Genomic DNA, 24,224 nt, shown 5'->3' with positions numbered 1-24,224 from the left:
ACGTCTAGATTATCTTGCTGATAGACAGCTGCACTAGGCCGCTACTTCACGCCGGTATTCTGTGCGAGTGTTGATAACCCGGACGATTCTAGCCCGATTGTGCTGTCGTCATAAGACGGCAGCGTGACTCTCCCACTTCTAAAAAGCCCTTTTTATTGTTATGCCTACTACTCAGCTATATCGCGTTAGTAATGTTATGCGTTTACAACATGATCCAGGAAAATGTACAAAACAAATATGTTACGAAACTCAAAAGAATTGTTAGAAAACGATTCTATGATAAAAGTTACTATAACCAACTATGACATAAATTACTTACTTAATGACCACAGATTCCGTATGGAACTCTCCGGCTATTAAATATAAAATAAAATATTTGTTATATTATTGTACGACACGGACGAGTAAAAAAAGGGACTCCGCGGCGTGATATTAGCAAGTGAAGCACCGTTATGCTAGTGTGTGTGCGATCATGGGGGATACTAGTTACACAATTTTTCCCCCTTAAATAATCATGGTGACCTTCTATCACCCAAACTCTTCTCGGCAACCCTAGAACACGTATTTCGGCAGCTCGATTGGTATAAACACGGGATAAATATTAATGGGAAATTACTAAACCACCTAAGATTTGCCGACGATCTAATACTAATAAGCGAAGACCCAAAGACCCTACAAAACATGATAGAACAACTAGTACATGAAAGTGAGCAGGTTGGACTATCAATGAATACAGAGAAAACAAAGGTTATGACTAATTACACTAAAGTTCCTATTAAACCTAATAACGCCAATGAATTAGAATATCTAGAGGAATATACATACCTTGGCCGAATAATATCTCCTACAGACCTCACTACAAAAGAAATAAACAATAGAATAACTATAGGATGGAAGAGATATTGGGCCCTAAAAGATGAAAATATTTAATACTTGTGTTCTACCCAGTATGACCTACGGGTACCAGACTTGGAGTTGCACAAACAAAAATATCAAAGCGCTGGAAACCTGCCAACACAGAATGGAACGAAGTATACTCAACATAAAACTTAAAGATAAAATTAAGCTAGCAATAATAAGAAAACGAACCAATGTCATAGATATAAAATATCATATCCAACAACTGAAATGGAATTGGGCTGGACACATGATACGAAGTAAGACTGAGAAATGGACTAAAGAAGTGACAGAAAGAATGGTGTCCAAGATATAATACTAGAAATAAAGGAAGACAGCATCGAAGATGGGAAGATGATATTCTAAAGGTGGCAGGTCCGACTTGGATGAGGAACAGCAAGAGATAGATCTTTGTGGAGAAAACGTGGGGAGGCCTATGCTGAAAAGCAAAACAATCTAGAAACCGGTCTCTAATATAGTAAATTATTACATAAGTACTTTTATATAATCAAATTAAAATAGTAGATTTAAGATTAGAAATGTAACTGCACTTATTTATAGATTGTTAATAAAGACTTTTATTATTATTATTATTAAATAATCATATATGGCCACAAATACTTATAAAGTATCGTTTTTACACTTTTTCACAACGCACGACGTCATTTTTCGGTCTTCGACGGTCACAATTCTCATAATGGCCGCCTATCGGCCTGTAGTAGTGTAAGTGTGTGCGTGGGACTATGTATTTACAAGTTAATCGGCTTGTTTTGCTGCTACACTCTTATGTAAGGTCACACGGAGTCCTTATTTTTTTACTAGTCCGTGTTGTACGATATTCCATTGTAACAATATCTAATGAAAAAATAAGAAGCCGGCTGAGTTTCTAGCGCCAGTTCTTCTCATGTTTGAGGCATACTTTTTCCAATGGGTGAAATAAGTGGTTTTAAATCCTATTCCGAAAAAAAATATTTCAATTTATATGGTAGGTATGTACAAACTTAATTTCAGATCGATTTTTTTTAAATTGTACAAGACGCTCAGTAAAATTTTTATGGGACCAAATGGCATCTATTTCGCATCAAATAAAAGATGAATGATGATGAGTAAACGGTGTACATACATAAAAAAACACCGATCGAATTGATAACCTCCCCCTTTTTGAAGTCGGTTAAAAATATAATTATGTTTTTAAAAACGTCAAATAATTTTATTTCTACGACCTTCATATTTTCTCGTACAAAAAGTTGGGAACCATAATGAATATTGCATTCATTGTGGTTGCTGAATGTTATTAATAATTATAAAAACACTTAGATCAGTTAATATTAGCCAAGCAAGCGATATGTGCGTGTATTTATTTTCGTAATACTATATGCTATTTTCGCAATACGTAATAACTCCCATTCACTTATGAATTTGCAGAGATTAATGTATCTGGAAGTAGGTAACTAGCATTTAAAATATATTCAGTTTAAAGCATTTAAACTGACAATGAAATGAGAAAAAAAGTTTAATTAAGTATTTATAAGCAGTCACGTAAAAGTCATAGATATATTCGTTTAAAAAAATATGTAAAAAAGATTTTTTACAAAAAAACAACAGACTTCAAAAACACTATTCCAAAAACAATTCATATAAAATGCACTAAATATATAAAAATAATTGCGTATTTTTATACAATCTAATAAATTAATCTAATTCTAGTAACGATTATTGTTATTTTTGGAATCGAAGTCCTCCCGCCGCGGCCCTCTTTCGCCTCTCGCCACCTCACCTCGTGTGTGAGACACGAGAACATCTCGCCCATGACTGTATGTATGTAGTTACAATTACCTACCTTGGCTGACACCGACTCCAAAAATCATCAAATATCACCCAGTCGAAAGTTCTGAGGTAACAAACATAAAAAAAAAACATTCCGACGAATTGAGAACCTCCTCCTCTTTTGATGTTGGTTAAAAAGAAAACTATGTTTAATGTTCTTGATTTTCAATGTACACTTTGGTCTTTGCTTTCAATGTTATTATTTGTAGATATAATATAATAATAATTTTGCAACTAAAATATTTTCTTTTTTTTAAATGTTTCAGTGTGACTTGATGTCATTAATAACAAATTTATATTTTAAAATACCTAAGACAGGAGATATTTGAAATACCCACCGCATGTCTTTTTAGTACATTTGTCAATAACGTCAAAATTTTAATTTTTGTACTTAAGACGATTCTCCTCTAGACCATTGATTTAGTTTAAAATTAAAAAACAAACGTAAAGACGACCACTTTTGATGTTTCATTGTGTGCGTTAGTTGATATTCAAAATACTAAGGCTAGGTTTCACTAACAAAATTAACTTTAGCGATAACAAACATGTAAAAGTACCGGTTAAGCAAATGATTACTTGCACCGCTTGATAATTTTTAGATGACGTCATAACTTTAACTGTTTACTTATTAGTAACTTAACTTATTAACCATCCAATATTCGCCGGTAAAAGCTATTGTTAAATATTAAATATATTTTTTTATTGTTTGATCGTTTTAGGCTGGAATGCACCATCTTACTTTACCAATATAAAATATGTTAAAGTACCGGTTAAAGCAAAAAATGAGGTGCATTATTTGACAATTTTTAGATGACGTCACGTTAACGGTAACCGTCCAATCTTCGCCGGTTAAATCTACAGGTAATAGCTAAACAGCGATCTGTCAAAATTATCAAATAAATATTCGATATTGATTTGATATTTCACTTTTTAACTATAACTATGCCGAGAAATACGATGGTTCAACACATTTCGCAGACTATGTTAAATTAAGGCGTTTGTGTTAACGTTAAATTTGACGTTAACCTTAACTATATTAGCTAATATGATGCAACCCGGCCTAAGAAGCTAATTCGTAGCGTGGCTGACTGTTTACGACTTCTATAAATAAAATCAAAACGACTACAGTAACAATACATTCGCCTTAGATCATTTATACGTCTAGATAGACTATGACAGCTGTAAAAACGTCGGAAAAAAAATTGAGTCTATATCTAACCTCTATTTTGAGCAATTCACGCACACTAACAAAAAAAAAACAAGCCAGTGTTAGACTTAGCTTGTCACGCACACTAAACTAATATTCCTGGCCTGTTTTTATTGGTTATCTAACAGCAAGAAACTCTATCTAGACGTACAAATTATCTAACAGCCGTTCCCAATATACTATCTACAGATAGATATAAATTACTACCTTGTACTGTCAGTAATTAGCTGTCAATAATCTGAAGCTGGCCCAACATACCCGATAAGCCATTCTTATCGCCTTATATTGGGGCGCGTGAATTGCAATTTCCATACAAACTTCTATAGCTGGTAAGCTATAGGTACGTCCCATTGACAGACATTGTGTAATAAGGTGAGTTACCGGCGATAAGTTTATTGGGGCGGAAAAGTCAACGACAGTTACGATTTTTATCTCAAGTAGGCCACAACCAAAGAAGATAGACTGAATATTGGGAACGGCCGTAATTCGCTTTGCTGTTCAATGTTGCTGTATCAAAATGTTCTCTCTCGCGAGGTTGATCTATACACTAATATTTATATAGTACATCTATGAATATAACCGTGTATGTTGACAACTTTTATAGTGAATTGTTAAATTGTCGTCATTTAAAAGGTACCGGCTTCGGTTCACCGCGCCGCTCAGCTGACGCAGTAGTTGTTCTGACCTGTCTGTGGGGTACTTCAGTTCAGTATTCAAGTGTCAAACGTCAGACTTCACAGTCAACCGTCGCAAGTCGCAACTCACGTCTCTGATCAGTGAGGCGGTTCGCGGACCGCAGATTAGACGTTACGTACTCGGCGTTGAGCGCGAAACGACATGCCCCGCATTGACTCGCGTATTATCACATTTTATGTACCGCGATAACGTTCCATTCTCAAAATACAGTTTTTAAACTAAAACCAGTTTAATGTGCCCGTGTCGTGTGATAAAGTTTAGTGATTCTTAAGAGTTATTGATGTTCAAACGCATTTTAACATGAAATATCGATAATTTTGTTTTAATTGGATACTTGTCGATGAGTGATACTTAACCAGGTTTAAAAATATATTACTATCATTATTATATGTCCAAATCTTTCAAAAGTACTTACGCTTTCATTACTATATTCTACATTATTGCGAAGCATACCCGAAAATGACATTAATTTAATATTTTAACTGTTTAATATTATAATAATTTCGTTTTATCATTACTTCAATATTTTAAAAGCATAACGTCAACCTATTGTTGTATAAATATGAAAAAATATAAACATAAACGGACTGAGATATAAAAAAAAAGTAATAAAAAATATTTTAGTCGCACCTGCCAATCTTTTGCAATCGAAACACCTGTGCTCCTGATTGTCGAAGGGTCGAGAAATGCAAGAGGGCACGCATCCAAAACTGAAAGAGGATAGCGTTATTTGGTAAAAAATAGGACAGATTTTTCGTACCATGAATAAGTTTAAAAAGAATAATAAATACAGAATAATATTACTTCAGTTCAAAGAATGATACTCGATCATATTTAAAGAGTTGATTATAAAAAGAATACGGCAAATATAATGAAAAAAATCAACATTTGAACATATTTTACATGAACTTATGATATATGAACTAAATTGTTTTGAATATATAAATTACTATATATATATACTAGCTGCCCCGACAGACGTTGTTCTGTAGATAATAAAAAAAATACTGTTTTGTAGGAATTTGCAAATAATATTTCAAAACATATAACTATAAGATAAAATTAATTCTTGCCTCATAATGTATTCTACTGGATCCATATTTAGTTCTACATTAACTCTGTCGAGTTTCATAACTTAATTCAGTATAGGTACAGTAGTAACTAGTTATCCATTTCTGTAGTGGATTTACCGTAAAGGAAGTAACTTATTATTATATATCGGAGTTTAACCCGTGATGAATCAGAATTCTTATAAATCTATACTAATATTATAAAGCTGCAGTGTTTGTTTGTTTGTTTGAACGCGCTAATCTCTGGTACTACTGGTCCGATTTGAATGATTATTTCAGTGTTGGGTAGTCCATTTATCGAGGAAGGCTATAGGCTATGTTTTTTTTCAAAATTAGGGATCCGTAATAAAATTGCTATTTTGTAACACAAGGTGTAAAATCGAAAACCTATTTTTGCGTGCGCTGCAAAAACTATTGACAATAGAACAAAATTATGTACAGGCTATAATATAGGCAATATTTTATTACTTATAAAACTATCGCGTGAATTATACTTTATATGGCAAAACAACGTTTGCCGGGTCAGCTAGTGTCTTATGAAGAGATAGGCTTACTGAATAAAACTTAAACCTTCTATCTTTGAGTGAAAAACTCGTGTTTTTTGTTGATAAAAACATATTTAGTTATAATTTTGTACTTCCGACACGTTATATTATGTTTAATGAATTGTTTTAGGCATTTGTTGGCATTTTGGATTATTGCTGTTGTGAACCATTCCTATTCTGCCGTGAAGCAGTAATGTGTAAGCATTGTTGTGTTCCGGTCTGAAGGGCGCCGTAGCTAGTGAAATTACTGGGCAAATGAGACTTAACATCTTATGTCTCAAGGCGACGAGCGTAGCTGTTGTAGTGCCGCTAAGAATTTTTGGGTCTTTCAAGAATCCTGACCAGCCCTGTATTGTAATGGGCAGGGCGTGATACGCCCTGCCCATTACAATACAGTGCAATACAATGCAGTGTACAATACAGTAATTGATAAATTACCATCAGCTGGAAATCCTGCTCGTCTCGTCCCTTATTTCCATAAAAAAAGACTTACGGTGTTATTACAAAAAAATAATTTAAACATGGCTTAGACACGTGTTTTATTAAATAGTGACCTAACTATAACAGCCGAGTTTGTTGCGCACGTTCTTCTCAGGTCTGAGGCATTCATTTTGGAACGGGCGGTAGTTTTTTGACTTTCAATAAGTGATGTCACACCCTATTTTGAATAAAAATATTTGAATTTGAACGTCGACGTGACCTAACAATACCAACGTCTAAAATAAAGTTTATGCTTTTCTATTACAAAACAGTGTTTAGCTTGTGTTTATCTTAAACATCGTTAAGTACAACATAAACTGAAGTGTACAGGAACAAGTAAAGTAACGGAACGCAATTTTTGTCACCTTTCGTCTATCTGTCATCTTATAATCTAACGGCCGTTTTCAATTACGGATACATTGATATCACCGTTTAATGACAAGATCTTATCTATCCATAGTTATGTCAAATATAGTAATAGTCCAATGTTATCTGTCGATAGGTTATTAAAATGTTAGTACCGTAAAAAGATAGATTTGTCTTACCTCTAGTAAGTTCAACTAAGGATAGATAGATAGGTTATTGAAAACGGCCTTAAATCTTCCATATTATGAATACGACCTATCCGTTAGACACACCTTAGACAAGCTTTGACTCGTGTTTAAATATAAGCAATGCCAAAAGATTGTTCAACGCTAAACATCAGAAAGTCACATATTTGTAATAGAAATTTTACATGTTTAACTTTTTTGTAATAACACAGAATTAGTTTTAAATTTTGAGTAACTTTACTTCGCGTTCATTTATTACACAGAGAATACAAATATGGTTCTAGGTCAGTACATAAAAAGTGTATATATACCTCAGAGAACGTATGACACATAATGAGGATATCCCCTTTGTTGTACGGCTGTCAATGTGTAGGCACAACTACCTATAACGTTATCAAGTCAACAATAATGTAATGTGTTTGCTTGTGGCCAAGGACGCTCAATTAAACGGAGATATTGTGACAAATACAGAAGTACCTCAATACTATTAACATTGACTTCGGAAATAATATATTAATTCACGAGTTAAACTCATCGACAAGTACACGTCATTGCATTTCTAAATTATACTTAAGTGCACAAATAAAATTTGAAAAACATAATTTTATGACCGTGCTCTGTTGAACAAAACATACAAGATTTTATGACGATACGTCACTCGAACGTTTAGCTCAGTGGGTTAGTTAAAATTTTGGTTTTTCAAGTTTTATTTGTGTATTAATCCTAGAAGTGAGGGTTTAATCCTTTAAAAACATAACAAATTGTTTATACTTAATTGTCTTATAATTATTATGTTTTGATCCTTATGTGCTAAGCAATACCTACAATAAGACATGTGTATTATTAACAATTTGTTAAGTTATTAAAGTGATAACCTTCACTTCTAGGATTAATGCACAAATTAAATTTGAAATCAAAATTTTATGAACGATGCGGGACTCGAACCCACGACCTCTCGCGTTCCGTGCGAGTGCTCTTCCAACTGAGCTAACCGTTTGACTGCCGTCATAAAATCTTGCATGCTTTGTTCAACTCTCATGTTGTGGCTTCATCTACAGGATATACTTAATATTTGCATATTAGGAAATGGACTTGATATGTCGCTCTTGTAAATCTAAACAATTTGTTAAGTCCCGCATCGTTCATAAAATTTTGTTTTCAAATTTTATTTATGTGTATTATTGTAAGTAATCTATGAGAGTGATATTGAAAGAAGAATGAATGCAGGAAACATGGTGAATGGAGCTTTGCACTCCTTTATGAACAGGCAGAAGGTGTCTAATAAGGCTCGTTTGGCTGTGCATGAGGGGGTGTTGGTTCCAACACTCATGTACGGAAGTGAAAGTTGGGTATGACAGAAGAAACATGAAAGCAGAATAAATGCAGTTGAGATGAGTGCGTTGAGAAGTGTGATAGGAGTTAAACTGAGTGACACGATAAGAAATAGTGAGATAAGGAAACGTTGTGGTCTGAAAGACGTCACAACATGACAAAAATTGAGAAAGGTATGCTGAGATGGTTTGGACATGTCGAGAGAATGAAGAACGAATGACGAAGAGTAGAAGATAGTGTATAAGGCCAGTGTGAATGAAAGTGTTGGAAGGGGTAGACCTAGGCGGACGTTTCAAGATCAAATCAGGGACGTCTTGAAAAAAGGCCAGGTCAAGAGTACCCTAAATCGAAGAGCATGTATGAAAGGAATAATGAAAGTGGACGAAGCGAAACAAGTATGTAAGGATCGTAGCAAGTGGAAAGAAGTGGTCTCTGCCTACACCTACGGGAAAGAGGCGTGATTTTATGTATGTATGTATTTTTATGTATGTATTATCGTAGGTATTCATTGGACAATAACTTAAGCGTGTGAGGTTTTAATTGGATCAAATATGAAAGATACGATGTCGTGAAAATAGGTTTACTTATATTTTCATGCTTATGTCCAGACGTTGCCTTAATTATGTAGATATTTGGTATATATGCAAGAGTTCTAGAAAGTATAAAAGTCGAAGTGACGCGTGACGCACAAATACGTAAATAGGCTTTTTTAACCTTATGTTGCCCATGTCAGGGCAATTATTGATCTATGTTTTCTATATTAGATAATTTATACGTCTAGATTGAGTCTCTTGCTGTTAGACAACCGATGAAAACTCCCAGGGTTATTACTTTAGTGTGCGTGACAAGCACTTACACTCGCAATTTGTATGACAGTTTGTGTTAACACTAACACACACGCACACGCACACGCGTGCATTGCTCAAATTAGAGGTTAGATCTAAACTAAATTTTTTTTGACGTTTTCGTAGCTGTCATATGTCTATCTAGATGTATAACGGCCGTTCCCAATATACTATCTACAGATAGACATAAATTACTACCTTCTACTCTGAGTAATTAGCTGTCAATAATCTGAAGCTGTGTCAATATACCCGATAAGTCATTCTTATCGCCTTATAATGGGACGCGTGAATTGCAATTTCCATACAAACTTCTATCGCTAGTAAGCTATACGTCCTCCCATTGACAGACAGCGTGTACGGATAAGGTGAGTTACCGTCGATAAGTTTTTTGGGACAGAAAAGTCAACAATAGTTACGATTTTTATCTTAAGTAGGCCACAACCGGAGATAGACTGAATATTGGGAACGGCCATAAATGATCTAAAATTTCTATAATCCTTAGATGCAGATACTGATAATGTTTTAAACGTACATTCTATTCTTTGGAGTATAACTTGGCTAGTTAATTTAATAAAGTTGATCTATAGACATTATGAGTGTTGATAATAAGTCGAATGGGTTCGGTCTGCGGGTGGAAGGATGCTAGTGCGGGGGTGCGTTGGGGGCGAATTGCGACAGTCGTTGTCGGAGAAGACGAAGGCCCTGGCAGCCAAGTGCAACAACGCTCTTCGGTCACCATCCCGTGAGGCCCGCAGTACTGAACGCCGGAGACCAAGACCCTGCAAGTCGCAGACGCGGTGGTATGTCAAGGTTGGTTGCAGTCTATTAATATCGGTAAAATTACAAGTATATAAGTCATAACATCTTATTTAAAAAGAAAAAAATCGCGCCATTTTTTTTATAATTTTCGCTGTGACCAAATTCTCCAAAAAACCCAAGTCTCTGGCAATTAACTTGAGAATTAAAAGAGGTTAATTTGAGATCTATAGAGCATACTTGACTGTGTATTAGATTCAGTAAATTCACACGTGTAAAAATAAATAAAAAGTAACTGATCGTCCTACACAGTCGCTTGACTTAACTCCTATCGAACATTTACCAGTTTACGGGAGGCTCCTTTACACAGAGTGCCGGCTAGATTATGGGTACCACAACGGCGCCTATTTCTGCCGTGAAGCACTCATGTGTAAGCATTACTGTGTTTCCGTCTGAAGGACGCCGTAGCTAGCTGAAATTACTGGGCAAATGAGATTTAACATCTTATGTCTCAAGGTGACGGCGCAGTTGTATTAAGCGTAGAATTTTTGGGGCTTTTCATGAATCCTGAGCGGCACTGCATTGTAATGGGCAAGGTGTATCAATTACCATCAGCTGAACGACCTGCTCGTCTCGTCCCTTATTTTCATAAAATTCTAGATTCTAGAGCCGCTTCATCTCAACGCATCTCTTTTCCGTTCTCTTTCCGATGTTAAATTTAAATTTGTATTTCTAAACGGAATACCCGATGTTGGAAACTGATAAGTTTGAAGTGTGTACAAATAATATAATTCACGGTCACAGAGCAAATAGTAATCTTATCTTTTGAATGCCTTAAAACAACATCTCATTTTACATCTATATTATTTTATCAAATCAAATAAATATCATTTTCTTCATCTAGTTAAAAAATATATATATTTTTTACCATTTATGACCAATTCGGGGAAAGTTAAGCTTTAATTAGATAAAATGGTAAGAACCTTTCCTTTAAATCAACATTTACAGCACTAATTATTGTAACAAAATTCTATATACATATAAGAGACTAGCGGACCCGACAGACGTTGTCCTGTCTTAAATTTGAAAATATTAAACTGTTTTGAATAATTCTTCTATTGAGTCCTCTGTTGTCCTCTCTCTTTTGCCCAATTTCACCCGCAGAAGACTCAAGTTTTACACTAAAAGAATCCTCATTTGTCGAATCACCGCTCTTCAGTAACACCTTACTTAAAGCCGCGCCTAGTATAGGAATCTCGACATCTCGAGCGATTGCCAATTCCGCGGACATCTGGAGAGCAAAGCCAAATAGGCTTCGAAGAAGCTGGGCGTCATAAATAAAGCATGGCAATACTTGAAGCCGGCCCACATTCTAGCGCTCTATAAAGCGCAGGTCCTGCCACATATGAAGTATTGCTGTCATCTCTGGTCCGTATCAGCCACCCCAGTATCAGCTCCAACCATTTGACCGCGTGCAAGGACAAAACTTAAGAATTATCAATCTACATAAAAATAATCTCATAGATAGTTAACAACTGTTGTTAATCTACCAACTATAGTTAGCTAAAATTAAGTTTATTTTATACCTCCTGAGTAAGTTAGCAAGATATAAAAACTAATAAGTTATTATTTTTAACTATTTTTTGAATTTGATTTCTGAACAACGGGGGCGGGGGGGGGGACATCAAAGGAAAAACAAAATTGTTATTTTTTTTTATTTAATTCCCAATTTTTTCATATTTATTCACCTTTTAAACCTTCTCTGGATTTCCCCAAGTAATTCAAGACCAAACTTAGCCAAACCGGTCCAGCCGTTCTCGAGTTTTAGCGAGACTAACGAACAGCAATTCATTTTTATATATATAGATAGATTTCCACGTATATAGTCAATATCTCTGGAACCATTAGAGCTAAAGACTTGAAATTTATTAGGAATATTCTTTTCACCGAGTAGAGGTCAGCTAAGAACGGATTTTCTAAAATTCCATCCGCAAGTTTTTTTTTTTAGGAGGACAAACGAGCGTACGGTTCACCTGTTGTTAAGTGATCACCGCCGCCCACAATCTCTTGCAACACCAGAGGAATCACAGGAGCGTTGCCGGCTTTTAAGGAAGGTGTACGCGCTTTTTTTTGAAGGTACCCATGTCGTATCGTCCCTGAAACACCGCACAAGGAAGCTCATTCCACAGCTTTGTAGTACGTGGAAGAAAGCTCCTTGAAAACCGCACTGTGGAGGACCGCCACACATCCAGATGGTGAGGATGATATCCTATCTTGTGGCGTGTCGTGCGAAGGTGGAATTCGGCGGCAGGAATCAGGTTAAACAGCTCTTCGGAACACTCCCCGTGATAAATGCGGTAGAAGACACACAATGAAGCGACGTCTCTACGCAACGCCAAGTGATCCAGCCGTTCACAGAGCACTGGGTCCCCGACAATTCGAGCTGCTCTGCGTTGCACGCGGTCAAATGGATCGAGCTGATACTGGGGTGCGCCAGACTAGAGATGACAGCAATACTCCATGTGTGGCCGGACCTGCGCTTTGTAGAGCGCTAGTATGTGGGCCGGCTTGAAGTATTGCCTTGCTCTATTAATGACGCCCAGTTTCATTGAAGCCAATTTGACTTTGCATTCCAGATGACCACGAAATTGGCAATCGCTCGAGATTTCGAGACCCAGTATTCCGATACTAGGCGAGGCTTTGAGGGAAGTGTTGTCGAAGAGCGGTGATACGACAAATGGGGTGTTTTTAGTGGTAAACGCGCAAACTTGAGTTTAAAATAAATTAACCAAAATATTATTTTTCAAATTGAAAAATGGAATAATTTTATCAAATGAATGTATTATCATTGGTCCTCGATAAATCTACGAAGTTTGAAAAATCTGTCCGTTTAAAGTGGATCAAAATCGCGCCCAAATGAGTCGGCTACAAATAAACATACATACAGGTGAAGCTAATAAAAAGCGTGTAAAAAGAAAACCGCTGATTTTCTTGCGCCCGTTCTTCTCAGGTCTGAGGCATATAGTTTCGAATGGAAATGATTTTAACGTGATTCAATAAGTGATTTATAATGCTACTTTGAATAAAATTTGAATTGTCAATTAGAATTTGACTAATCGACCATTTTGATGCCAACCGGTCAGCGAATCTTTTCATTCCATAGTCGACAAATCTCTAATTATTTGATTGTTTATAGACCGGATGTAATATTCACTTTCTACTTAAAAGTGATTCAGTTGTTTGGACAGATTATGATGAAAACGTGATATCATAATGTTGTTTCGCTCTCAATATTTCTTTTGTAGATACGTCTACGTGATAGCAACTGTCCTATGCTAAATTAGTAACAATTTAGAATCGTATCTATTTATGAAATACTTATAACATCAATCCTTGATTTTAGTAATGTTTTACTTTATGTAAATTTATTTTACAATAAAATCCCGACCTCAAACATATACAGGGTGTAAAACAATTACATTCTAAAAGTAGGGGGTTGCAATTGGACCTTGGTTCTGAATATAACAAAAAAATTCTAAAATAAAAATGTGATGCAGGTTATTTTTTATTTTTTTTTACAATAAAATGCGATACAGCTTTTTATGAATCACAGCTATCTATTTATCTCTTTTTAATAATCCCTAGTATTTAAAAAAAAAACGAAAAGCAGAAATGTATTTGGCCGCATCAGCTGACAGCATTAAAAATGTTTTGTAGAAGTGACATTGACTGCATAATTTTTTTTTTCGGCAACAACGGACCTTTTTTGCTAAAATGCCAAAAGCTATGATTAAGTTATAAGAGTGTTCTACGGAAACCGTCACGTATGTTTAAAAATTATGTTAGGAACCGATACATTAAAAATCTTTTTTTACACCATTCAATATTAACCTATACAGCTACTTACTGGTAACGCACGCATTTCAACTCTTATGAGGAACTTAGATAAACACTTACAAACTTTTATTCCAAGACTTTTGCTGAAACGTAATGTATGGCCTCAAATAGATGTTTCTCTTTATCGTGGCGACTTCTATAAATTTTTAGCTCGATGTCTCGTAAACGTCAGAGCTTTGTTCATGAGAATGTAGTGTAGGCAGTAGGAGTAGGTAATCAGCTGCTAGCCGCTTGAGCCTCATACGTCGCGGGCGGGTGACCAGGGCGTACGAGTCGTATTTAAACGTTAAAATGTTACCACAAAATAAAGTGCTTATGTGCCTAAGTTTTCACTTTAACAAGACGTCAATAATTGTGGTTCGGCCGCTACACATTAAACTTTTCCTCTTTTTAATTCACCTGTAATTACTATATTCATTTAAATGTGTAGGCTTCGTCAGAGATACGGGTCGAGCCGTTTATTATCTGACAGAATGCCAACCTTCAGGCTGAAATACTGCGTAACGAGGAAGTTGGAAAACTTACGCATTCTGAACAGGATAGATAGAGCGAGTAGATTCTGTAATAATGAAACCCCGTTTCACATTCTCTTTGAATGTGGTGCTTCAATGCATCTAAACGAAATATGGTCTTGTAACTATGGGTAGTATTATGTCTGAAATAAATGCCTTTAATTTTTATTTATTATTTATTTGAAACGGGATCTCTTCGGGAAGACCAATTCTTCAACCACTTGAGGTACAGAATCAATCTTAGCAGTGAGCTACAGTTAATAGTGGTCGGTTAATAGATCACATTTGTCGCAGTGAAATAGGCTTGCACTGAACTGTACCAAAACTGCTGTACAAACCATAACCTGAAGGCTGCTTTGCACTGGATGCCGGCTAGATTATGGGTACCACAACGGCGCCTATTTCTACCATGAAGCAGTTATGTGTAAGCATTATTGTGTTTCGGTCTGAAGGGTGCCTGTAGCTAGTGAAATTACTGGGCAAACGAGACTTAACATCTTACGTCTCAAGGAGACTAGCGTAAATTTTGTGCCGGTCAGAATTTTTGGATTTTTCATGAATCCTGAGCGGCACTGAATTGAAAAGGGCAGGCTGTATAAATCACCATTAGCTAAACGTCCTGCTCGTCTCGTCCCTTATTGTCAGAAATAAAAATTAATAATTGTTATTAAAAATATTATGATTATATTACATTTTCTTTAAAATCATTGCAGTAAGTTCACATGTGTTGACATAGCTCTTAAGACGCTCGTTAGTTTAATAATAGGGTGCAGTTATAATGTTATGTTATGTTCTTATTTACACTGTCAGCTTAGCAACTACAGACGCATCTAATATCAAATTCAATAAGTGATTAATAAAATGTTATTTTAATTAAAAATATTATTAATATAAGTTTGGTACAATATAAAAATAGGTCGTGGTGTGCGTTAACTGATTTATCAATGTGTTATGAATCTAACACAGCTAAGAACTGACTACGATTTAAAATTATTCTTACTAACGTAAATCTTTACCCCCTTATTCATAATGGTTCGCTAACTTTAAACAGCCGCTTAGGAGTGTTTTTTTTTCATTCTGACTTAGGTCAATAGAAGAAGACAGCGTGAGAATTAGCAATGCTTTAAGTTAGCAGACTATTATGAATAAGGGGGTTAGTATGTAATATAAACCGTATAACTAAGTGAAACTTGTGTTCTATTCAATCAGTCATGTTTTAAAGTGATAATTAGGATTCTGGGATTGATTACACAAATAAAATTTGAGAACGCGCGGGACTCGAACCCGTGCGAGCGCTCTTCCAACAGACTTCCGTTCGAGTGACGAATCGTTGATAAATTTTGTATGCTTTGTTTAAGTCTCAGGTACTTCAGCTGTACTATTGAAATGAAATGAAATTTATTTATTGCATCGAATACAGTATACATTATAGATATATTAATACAGTATACATTAGAGATATTATAATAGTGTCTTCGATTCGGTTAATTTAAATTAGCATGCAAAACGTTTACTTAAAATTTAATAAAAACCTTAACACTATAAATTTTTTTGTCAATTAACCATTTAAACAGGAGTCCAGTAAATCGTTTTTGTGGTAAGTTTCTTATTTCTAGAGGTAGATTGTTAAATAATTTTATACACATTGCGTAGCTACTATTGAGATATAATGTTGTTCTGGGACAGTGGCCATAAACCAGTCTATCCGCTAATCTGGTGGAACGAGGATTCAATTGAATGGCCCTTTTAAATAATATTATTACTCTTTATTCTGTGGTTATACATCGTGGTTAATAGACTCATTGTATCTGTGTAAGCCTACGTACCATGTATAAGACAAAAAATTAGTTTTGAAAAATAACAATATCTTGTCTAGGAACTTTGTATTCCTGTAGTCTATGGGATACGTAGTGCATGTTAGGGTTAACAGAGTGGCTTTTGTGTTAGGGTTGCGGACGTCTGCATCCTTCTCTGAAGGACTACTCTACATAAATGTTTTATGCAGGGCTTTTGTTTCTATTACGCGTACATTCTTGTCATATGTATACAGGTATTGTAAACCTTTTACAAAAGGCTTTGAATATTTTCTTTTCTTTTTGCCTTCGACAATTGCCATTTACGATTTTTGTCGAAGTTTTAAGCCTTTTCTAACGCACAGCTTGAATTCTCAGGTTTTAATACTCTGTCTCGATCACTTAGCGTTGCGTAGAGACGCTGTTCCAGATCTGTTTTACTTGACTGCCGTTGAATTCCACAATCACATGACACACCATGAACTTCTTGCTGTCATCCTTTATTTTATTTATCGAAGAGGAGGACAAACGGAAAGGAGCGTACGGGTCACCTGATGTTAAGTGATCACCGCCACCCACATTCTCTTGCAACACCAGAGGAATCACAAGAGCGTTGCTGTTCTTTAAATTAAATACTTTTCAAAGGATTAAAAAGCGTGTAATTGTGCGCGAAAAAATATTATTATTTTATTTAACCCGACTTTTCACCTTCGAGGCAACGAATGGCGCTAAACTTCACATGACAACTATGATAATCTAGTATCTGGACTCCTGTCAACCGCAGTCCCCCTGATAACATGCTCTGAAAAAGTGACGGATCGTCGGGTTAAATAAAATAATAATACAAATGTAACTTTTACGCAAAAACCTTATGAAAAAACATACCTACATATAATCACGCCTCTTTTCCGTAGGGGTAGACAGAGACCACTTCTTTCCACTTGCTACGATCCTTACATACTTGTTTCGCTTCGTCCACTTTCATTATTCCTTTCATACATGCTCTTCGGTTTAGGGTACTCTTGACCTGGCCTTTTTTTCAAGACGTCCCTGATTTGATCTTGAAACGTCCACCTAGGTCTACCCCTTCCAACACTTTCATTCACACTGGCCTTATACACTGTCTCCTTCAATCGTTCTTCATTCATTCTCTCGACATGGCCAAACCATCTCTGCGGCGCAAACCATGACATACATTGAAAAGTATTTTATTAAAATGACACAAATAAAACTGGACACAAAATTTTATGATCGATGCGGGAATTGAACCCGTGACCGTAAGTAATTAAAGTAAGATAAAGTAGATCCTGTAGATGAAGCCATAACCTGATAGTTGAACAAAGCATTCAAGATTTTATCAACGATACGTCACTCGAACGGTGGGCAGTTGCAAAGAGCGCTCGCACGTAACGCGAGAGGTCGCAGGTTCAAGTCCCGCATGTTTCATAATATTTTGTTACCAGTTTTATTTGTGTAATTAATCCCAGAAGTGATGGTTATCACTTTAAAATATAACAAGTTATTAAAATGTGTAACTCTAGTAAATCAAAAAAATACTATTTTTAACATTGGTGCGTTAATATTACTACATCATTCTAACACAAAATATGTTATAATAATAATATTGACACAATTTTTACACAAATTATCTTGCCCCAAATTAAGCATATATAGCCTGTGTTATGGGTTACAAGACAATGATATATTTAATACAATATACTTACTTAAACATACATAAATTCATATTTCATATAAACATACATAAATACATTTAAACATCCATGACTCGGAAACAAACATCCATATTCATCATATAAATGCTTGCACCTACTGGGATTTGAACCTGGGACCTCTAGCTTAGTAGGTAGGATCGCTAACCACTCGGCTATACAGGTCGTCGTTAATGATTATATTCGTCATATTTATTGTATGTATGTATATGTAATATGAAACGTAATTATCTCAATTTGGCTCTGTTCAACAAGCAATTAACCGGATTGTTATTGTCTTGCATTGTGAGTCACCAGCCACACCAGTCTCCAGGTGTATAATGTACAGTGCAGTGTCTTTTGTTGGTAATCCATCAACTCAGTAGACCGGTATAATTATGTATGAATAGATGAGTAATAATAGTAATAATCATTTATTCAAGAAAAATATATCGCTACAAAAAGTTTTGTCACACACATACACGTGTGTGTGTGTGGGAAAACCCCAGTATAAGCTCGATCCATCTGACCGCGTGCAATATAGAGCAGCTTGAATTGTCGGGGATCTAGTGCTCTGTGAACGGCTGGATCACTTGGCGTTGCGTAGAGACATCGATTCATTATGTGTCTTCTACCGCATTTATCACGGGGACTGTTCCGAAGAGCTGTTTCACCCGATTCCTGCCGCCGAATTCCACCTTCGCACGACACGCAACAAGTTAGGATATCATCCCCACTATATGGATGTGTGGTGGTCCTCCACAGTGCGGTTTTCAAGGAGCTTTCTTCCACGTACTACAAAGTTGTGGAATGAGCTTCCTTGTGTAAATAAAAAGAAATTTTGTTTGTGTTCTATGTTAGTTTGTCAAACTGCTTTACGCGCACGAGATAAAATAACGCCATATTGATTTTGAGTAACTGTACAACACGCCGACGCTTGTGACATGAGCTGGCATGAAATGTGGAAGCGATAGTGTCGATGTGGCGCTCTCGTTCACTCTCACTGGTTATATCTGGTTACAGTTGTTTTATACTTGTCGTTATAGAGTTTCACATCAGGGTTCCGTACCTTAAATGGAAAAAAGGCTTATTATTATTCTTTATAAATAGCGCAAATAACCCTCACTGCCCCATAGCAATATACCATAGGATATAATACTATGAAAATAACTAAAGTAAACTAGTCGCGCCGTATCTATATCAGTTAACTGTCTAATTTTTTTAACCGCATGTGCTGCAGAACTAAGCCTATTCGCCAATCCTCTAATTAGGGGGGCCCCATTGAATTTGGAATAAAGAGGAATGCCAAGAAATATAGCAGATTCCACAAGTTTTACAACCCCTCTCCGTTTAATAAAATATTCGCATCTACATTTTTGACATTTGGCGCGCTAAATTTAATATATTTATTTTTATGACTGTTTCACAATAAGTTTTTGACGCTGAACCAGTACACGTCAGATAGAGCATTGATTACTTCGTCATATAAAACTTGTTTTTTGTTGAGAAAAGGTCTTACTTGACGTATGGATGATTCGGACATCTGGAGACAATGAACGAATATCAATAAATTTTATTTCTACAGCATATTAAATTATTGAAATACAGGTTTCTATTACCCGTGATTTGATGTACGTAATAAGTGAGATAGTGACTAAGAAATACTTACTTATAATCATAGATAAGATAAGTAAGTTACGGCGCCTATTTCTACCGTGAATCAGTAATGTGTAAGCATTAGTGTGTTTCGGTCTGAAGGGCGCCGTAGCTAGTGAAATTATTAGGCAAATGAGACTAAACATCTTATATCTCAAGGTGAGAAGCGCAGTTGTAGTGCTGCTCAGAAATTTTGGGGTTTTTCAAGAATCCTGAGCGGCACTGCATTGTAATGGGCAGGGCGTATCAATTACCATCAGCTGGACATCCTGCTCGTCCCTTATTTTCATAAAAAAAAGTGAGATAGTGACTAAGAAATATTTTTAATTTATTATACTTTACACACTAGTGTTACCTTTTGTTTATTACGCATTTGTCATAATAATGTTAACACCAGGACCTAATATAAACTTATTCTGTGTTATTAATAAACCGGAAGTAAAGTAATTCCAAACTTAAAACTTTTTGAGCCCTACAAATAAAATGCTGTCAGCGATATAGTCAACTTTTTGCATATTCTTTGTTTGTTCTCAGGAATAACTTTATTCCAAGTTTATTTGTAAGGCCGTTTGTATTTATCTTACCTTTGTCACAACAGAATAACATGACAGGGAGGAGTAATTTTAATCTTGCAGTAACTATACATCGCGTCATAACTACTCGGCTTACGGCCGTTTTCAATAACCTATCTATCCTTAGTTTATCTTACTAGGCGTAGACAAATCTATATTTTTACGCTTACTTATATTTCAATAACCTATTGACAGATATCATTGGACTAACGGCCGTTCCCAATATTCAGTCTATCTCTTACTTGAGATAAAAATCGTAACTATCGTTGACTTTTCTGTCCCAATAAACTTATCGACGGTAACTTACCTTATCCGTACACGCTGTCTGTGAATGGGACGACGTATAGCTTACCAGCGATAGAAGTTTGTATAGAAATTGCAATTCACGAGTCTCAATATAAGGCGATAAGAATGAACAATAGAAGGTAGTACTTTATCTCTATCTGTAGATAGTATATTGGGAACGGCTGTAAAACTATATTGGACATAACTATGGCTAGATAAGATCTTGTCATTAAACGGTGACAGCAATGTATCCGTAAGTTAAACTAAGGGTAGATAGGTTATATTGAAAACGGCCATAATTCGGGTTAGTAATTCTTATGGGGCGACGTATATGCTTTACTAGAAGATCCCAGAAAATGTTCAAGACATATTATGTAATACTTAAATTCAAAAGAATTACTAAAATCCGTTTATGTGGTACTTAAAGGTAATAACGTAAATGACTTTATTATTGATACCATAGATTGGGAATGGAGCGATCGCCTTCGGGCTATTTAAATTATAAATGCGATTGATCGAAATTTTATTTAAAAAAAAAAAGAAACCCGCTGAGTTTTATACGCCCGTTGTTCTCAGGTCTGAGACATTCATTTCCGAATGGGTAGTATCTTTTGACTTTCAAAGCGATTTCATATCCTAATTTAAATAAAAACCTACCTGCGACCTCTCTCGTTCCGTGCGAGCACTCTTCCATTGACCCAACCGTTCGAGTGACGTAACGTTCATAAATCTTAATATAATGTCTTGTTAAATATTAACTAACAAACTTTTTAGCTTTTAATATTATTAAAGGTAAACACTTTTATAATATGTATTAGCTATCACTGTGAGACCTCTTCTCGACTTGACCTTTCTTCGAAAGTACTAAATCTGTTCAAGGACGTCGTATTTTGATCCGGACGTGGGTAAATATTTAACAATGAAACCTTTTCATCCTTTGGGACTTAACGGTTCAGGTTTGTTATATTATGTGGCCAATTGTTAGCCATTCACTTATTTTGGTCCATAAGTAAATATATTTACAATGCGTTATTGTTATAATATTATTATATTATCATCAGCCGGAAGACGTCCACTGCTGGACAAAGACCTCCCTCAAAGATCTCTAGAACGATCGGTCCTGCGCTGCCCTCATCCAACGTATTCCGGCGATCTTGACCAGATCGTCGGCCCATCTTGTCGGGGCCTACCAACACTACGTTCTCCGCCATTCGAGGACATTCCTGCCCCAACGGCCATCTGTCCGTCGAGCAATGTGCTCTGCCCACTGCCACTTCTGTTTCGCAACCACCTGAGCTATTTCGGTGACTTTGTTCTCCTACGGATCTCCCCATTTCTGATTCGATCTCGCACGGACACTCCGAGCATAGCCTTCTCCATTGCCCGCTGAGCGACAATGAGCTTCCTCATAAGTTGAATACATTCCTTATACACTTAGTTTAAATTATTGTACTATATTATCAGCCTCTAAATCGCCTTTTTCTGTTGCGAATTAGTACTGTTAAGTACAAATACCTGCCAGTGGGAAGTAGATGGGTACAACAGCGGTGCCACGTCTACGTTCCCTATGTTATCACGGGCAACACACAGATTAAAAAAAGGCCTATATATTTTATTCAAAATAGGATATGATATCACTTATTGGAAGTTAAACCTATTCGAAAAAGTATGCCTCAGACCTGAGAAGAACGGTCGCAAGAAACTCAGCAGGCTTTTTTATTTATAAATAACTAGCTGACCCGACAGACGTTGTTCTGTATATGATAAATAAAATAATGTTTTTATATGAATTTGTCAATAATATATCATAACATCAAAAATTACTTCGTAAAATATGCACCCTGCTGTCGTAATGAAATTGTTTCACAGCAGAACTGTCAAACCGTGCGTCAATAAATCCTCTCATAGAAATTATGTATGGACACATCAAAAGAAAAACAAATTTGTTGTTTTTATTTAATTTAGCCGCATTTTCCTATTTATTCACCTTTTAAACCTTCCCTGGACTTCCACAAATAATTCAAGGCCAAAATTAGCGAAATCAGTCCAGCCGTTTCCGAGTTTTAGCGAGACTAACGAACAGCAATTTATTTTTATATATATAGATATGGTTAGAATGTAATGTCAATACAATAAAACTTATTATTTAATAGCCTGCCACATTAATTTTATTCGATCTTATTTGAAAATAATTTTGATCTAGGGTTCAAAACCAAGAAGGGTCGAGAAAGTTTGCATGGAAAAATGGTCACTAATATTTCCTCATAAAGCCTAAGTTGTCTAGAGCCCTGAAAAGTATTCAGGTCTCTCGGTATATTATCGATCTTTCTGGTTTAGAGTTCATTGACTCATGAGGCTGCATCTGTTTGAATTAATATATCTTTTATTTATCACAGAGACTTTAAATATATTTTTACAAGTGCTAACCCGGCAAAGTTGTTTTGCCGGATAAATGAAGTACTCCTTGCTTTTGCACCAAGGTTTATTACTAAGAAGGTTGCAACGTATCAAAAAATATAACATTCGAAATTCAAATAGTTCCGATTATCTAGAAGTGCAAAACTTTTCGTGTGCCCCATGTATAATTTGTATGTCAAAAAAAGTCCTTTTTAATCTTGAATGGACGCTATTTAAAGTCGAATTTATATCAACAAAAACTATATATTATTATCATACTATTATAATTATTCTTTTGTCATGGAAATCTAGTCTGGATGTATTATAAAAATAGAAACTTACCAAATATTTGGGAAAACTTCGAAATAAATTCAATAATTCTGCGGATTTCACTATCACGTCGGCGGCCGATAACGACTAAAATTAACTATAAAGTCCCCACACCTCCGTTGTCTTTTGTATGCCAACATCCCATTGTTTTTGTTCTAATTTGTACAAAATTTAAATCTATTGCAATTTCAAAGTAAAATTGAACTTCCATTATAACAAAATAAGGCGAGAAGTCGAATAAGGTCGTGTGGATTTCGTCGATGGGCCGTATGTACCAGTGGAACGCTAAAAGCTATATGACATATTTGAACGAGCCCATTGTATACTATAATTCTCAAGGACGGGCGCAGAGCGATGGGATCGGGTCGTACTCAAGGCTTATTGTTTTGTAATGCGTTACTCCTCATATTGACACTGTTATGAGCAAAAATGGGCCCATTGACTTACAATATAAGTAAATAACGCTTGGAATTAGCCATTTACAATATGCCACTAGACTGGCGGCTTTCAAAGTGCATTTGTGCCTGTTTGATATTCGCCATTTTGGCGCTGTTGGCCATGTAGCGAGAGTCTGCGGTACTAAAACAAACATCGATAGGAAAATTATTTTTACCATATTACGTTGATGCCAGAAGTATAAATAACACGGCAAACTACCGAAATTAATTCAAAATGCAAAAATACTTCGGTTTCTTCAGAGTACTTCGCTTCTCTCGCAGCCATTTTTGTATTATACGTCAAAATTAGTTCTCTAGACGCTCGCGAGTGGCGCTTCAAATAGGCACAAAAAATGCTGTCAAACGTACGGTGCAGTGGTGTACAGGACAGTGAATGAACCACTAGCTAATGCCCACATTGACAAATCAA

At 35.8% G+C, this 24,224-nt stretch overlaps 1 protein-coding gene across 5 annotated transcripts in view; it reads left to right on the top strand.

Annotated features, from left to right (window-relative positions):
• The window catches only part of LOC126969042 (ral guanine nucleotide dissociation stimulator), a 60,645-nt gene that overhangs the window by 3,419 nt on the left and 33,002 nt on the right, over positions 1-24,224 (top strand). Inside the window, exons 1-2 of one of the 5 annotated variants that reach the window (XM_050814325.1) lie at positions 4,596-4,986; positions 9,953-10,260. The exons of 2 other annotated variants lie outside the window; for them this stretch is intronic. In XM_050814325.1, coding sequence (XP_050670282.1) covers positions 10,090-10,260 — 171 coding nt within the window. In that variant the 5' untranslated portion in view covers positions 4,596-4,986; positions 9,953-10,089. Of the gene's footprint in view, positions 1-4,595; positions 4,987-8,479; positions 9,816-9,952; positions 10,261-24,224 lie in introns of those variants that run through there. 2 more of the 5 variants (XM_050814326.1, XM_050814327.1) reach the window with 2 other exon arrangements.

This window comes from Leptidea sinapis, chromosome 17, assembly GCF_905404315.1.
Source record: "Leptidea sinapis chromosome 17, ilLepSina1.1, whole genome shotgun sequence".
Classification (NCBI taxonomy): Eukaryota; Metazoa; Arthropoda; class Insecta; order Lepidoptera; family Pieridae; genus Leptidea; species Leptidea sinapis.
The sequence above is the reverse complement of the archived record's forward strand: the minus strand, read 5'-3'. Positions and strand labels throughout refer to the sequence as shown.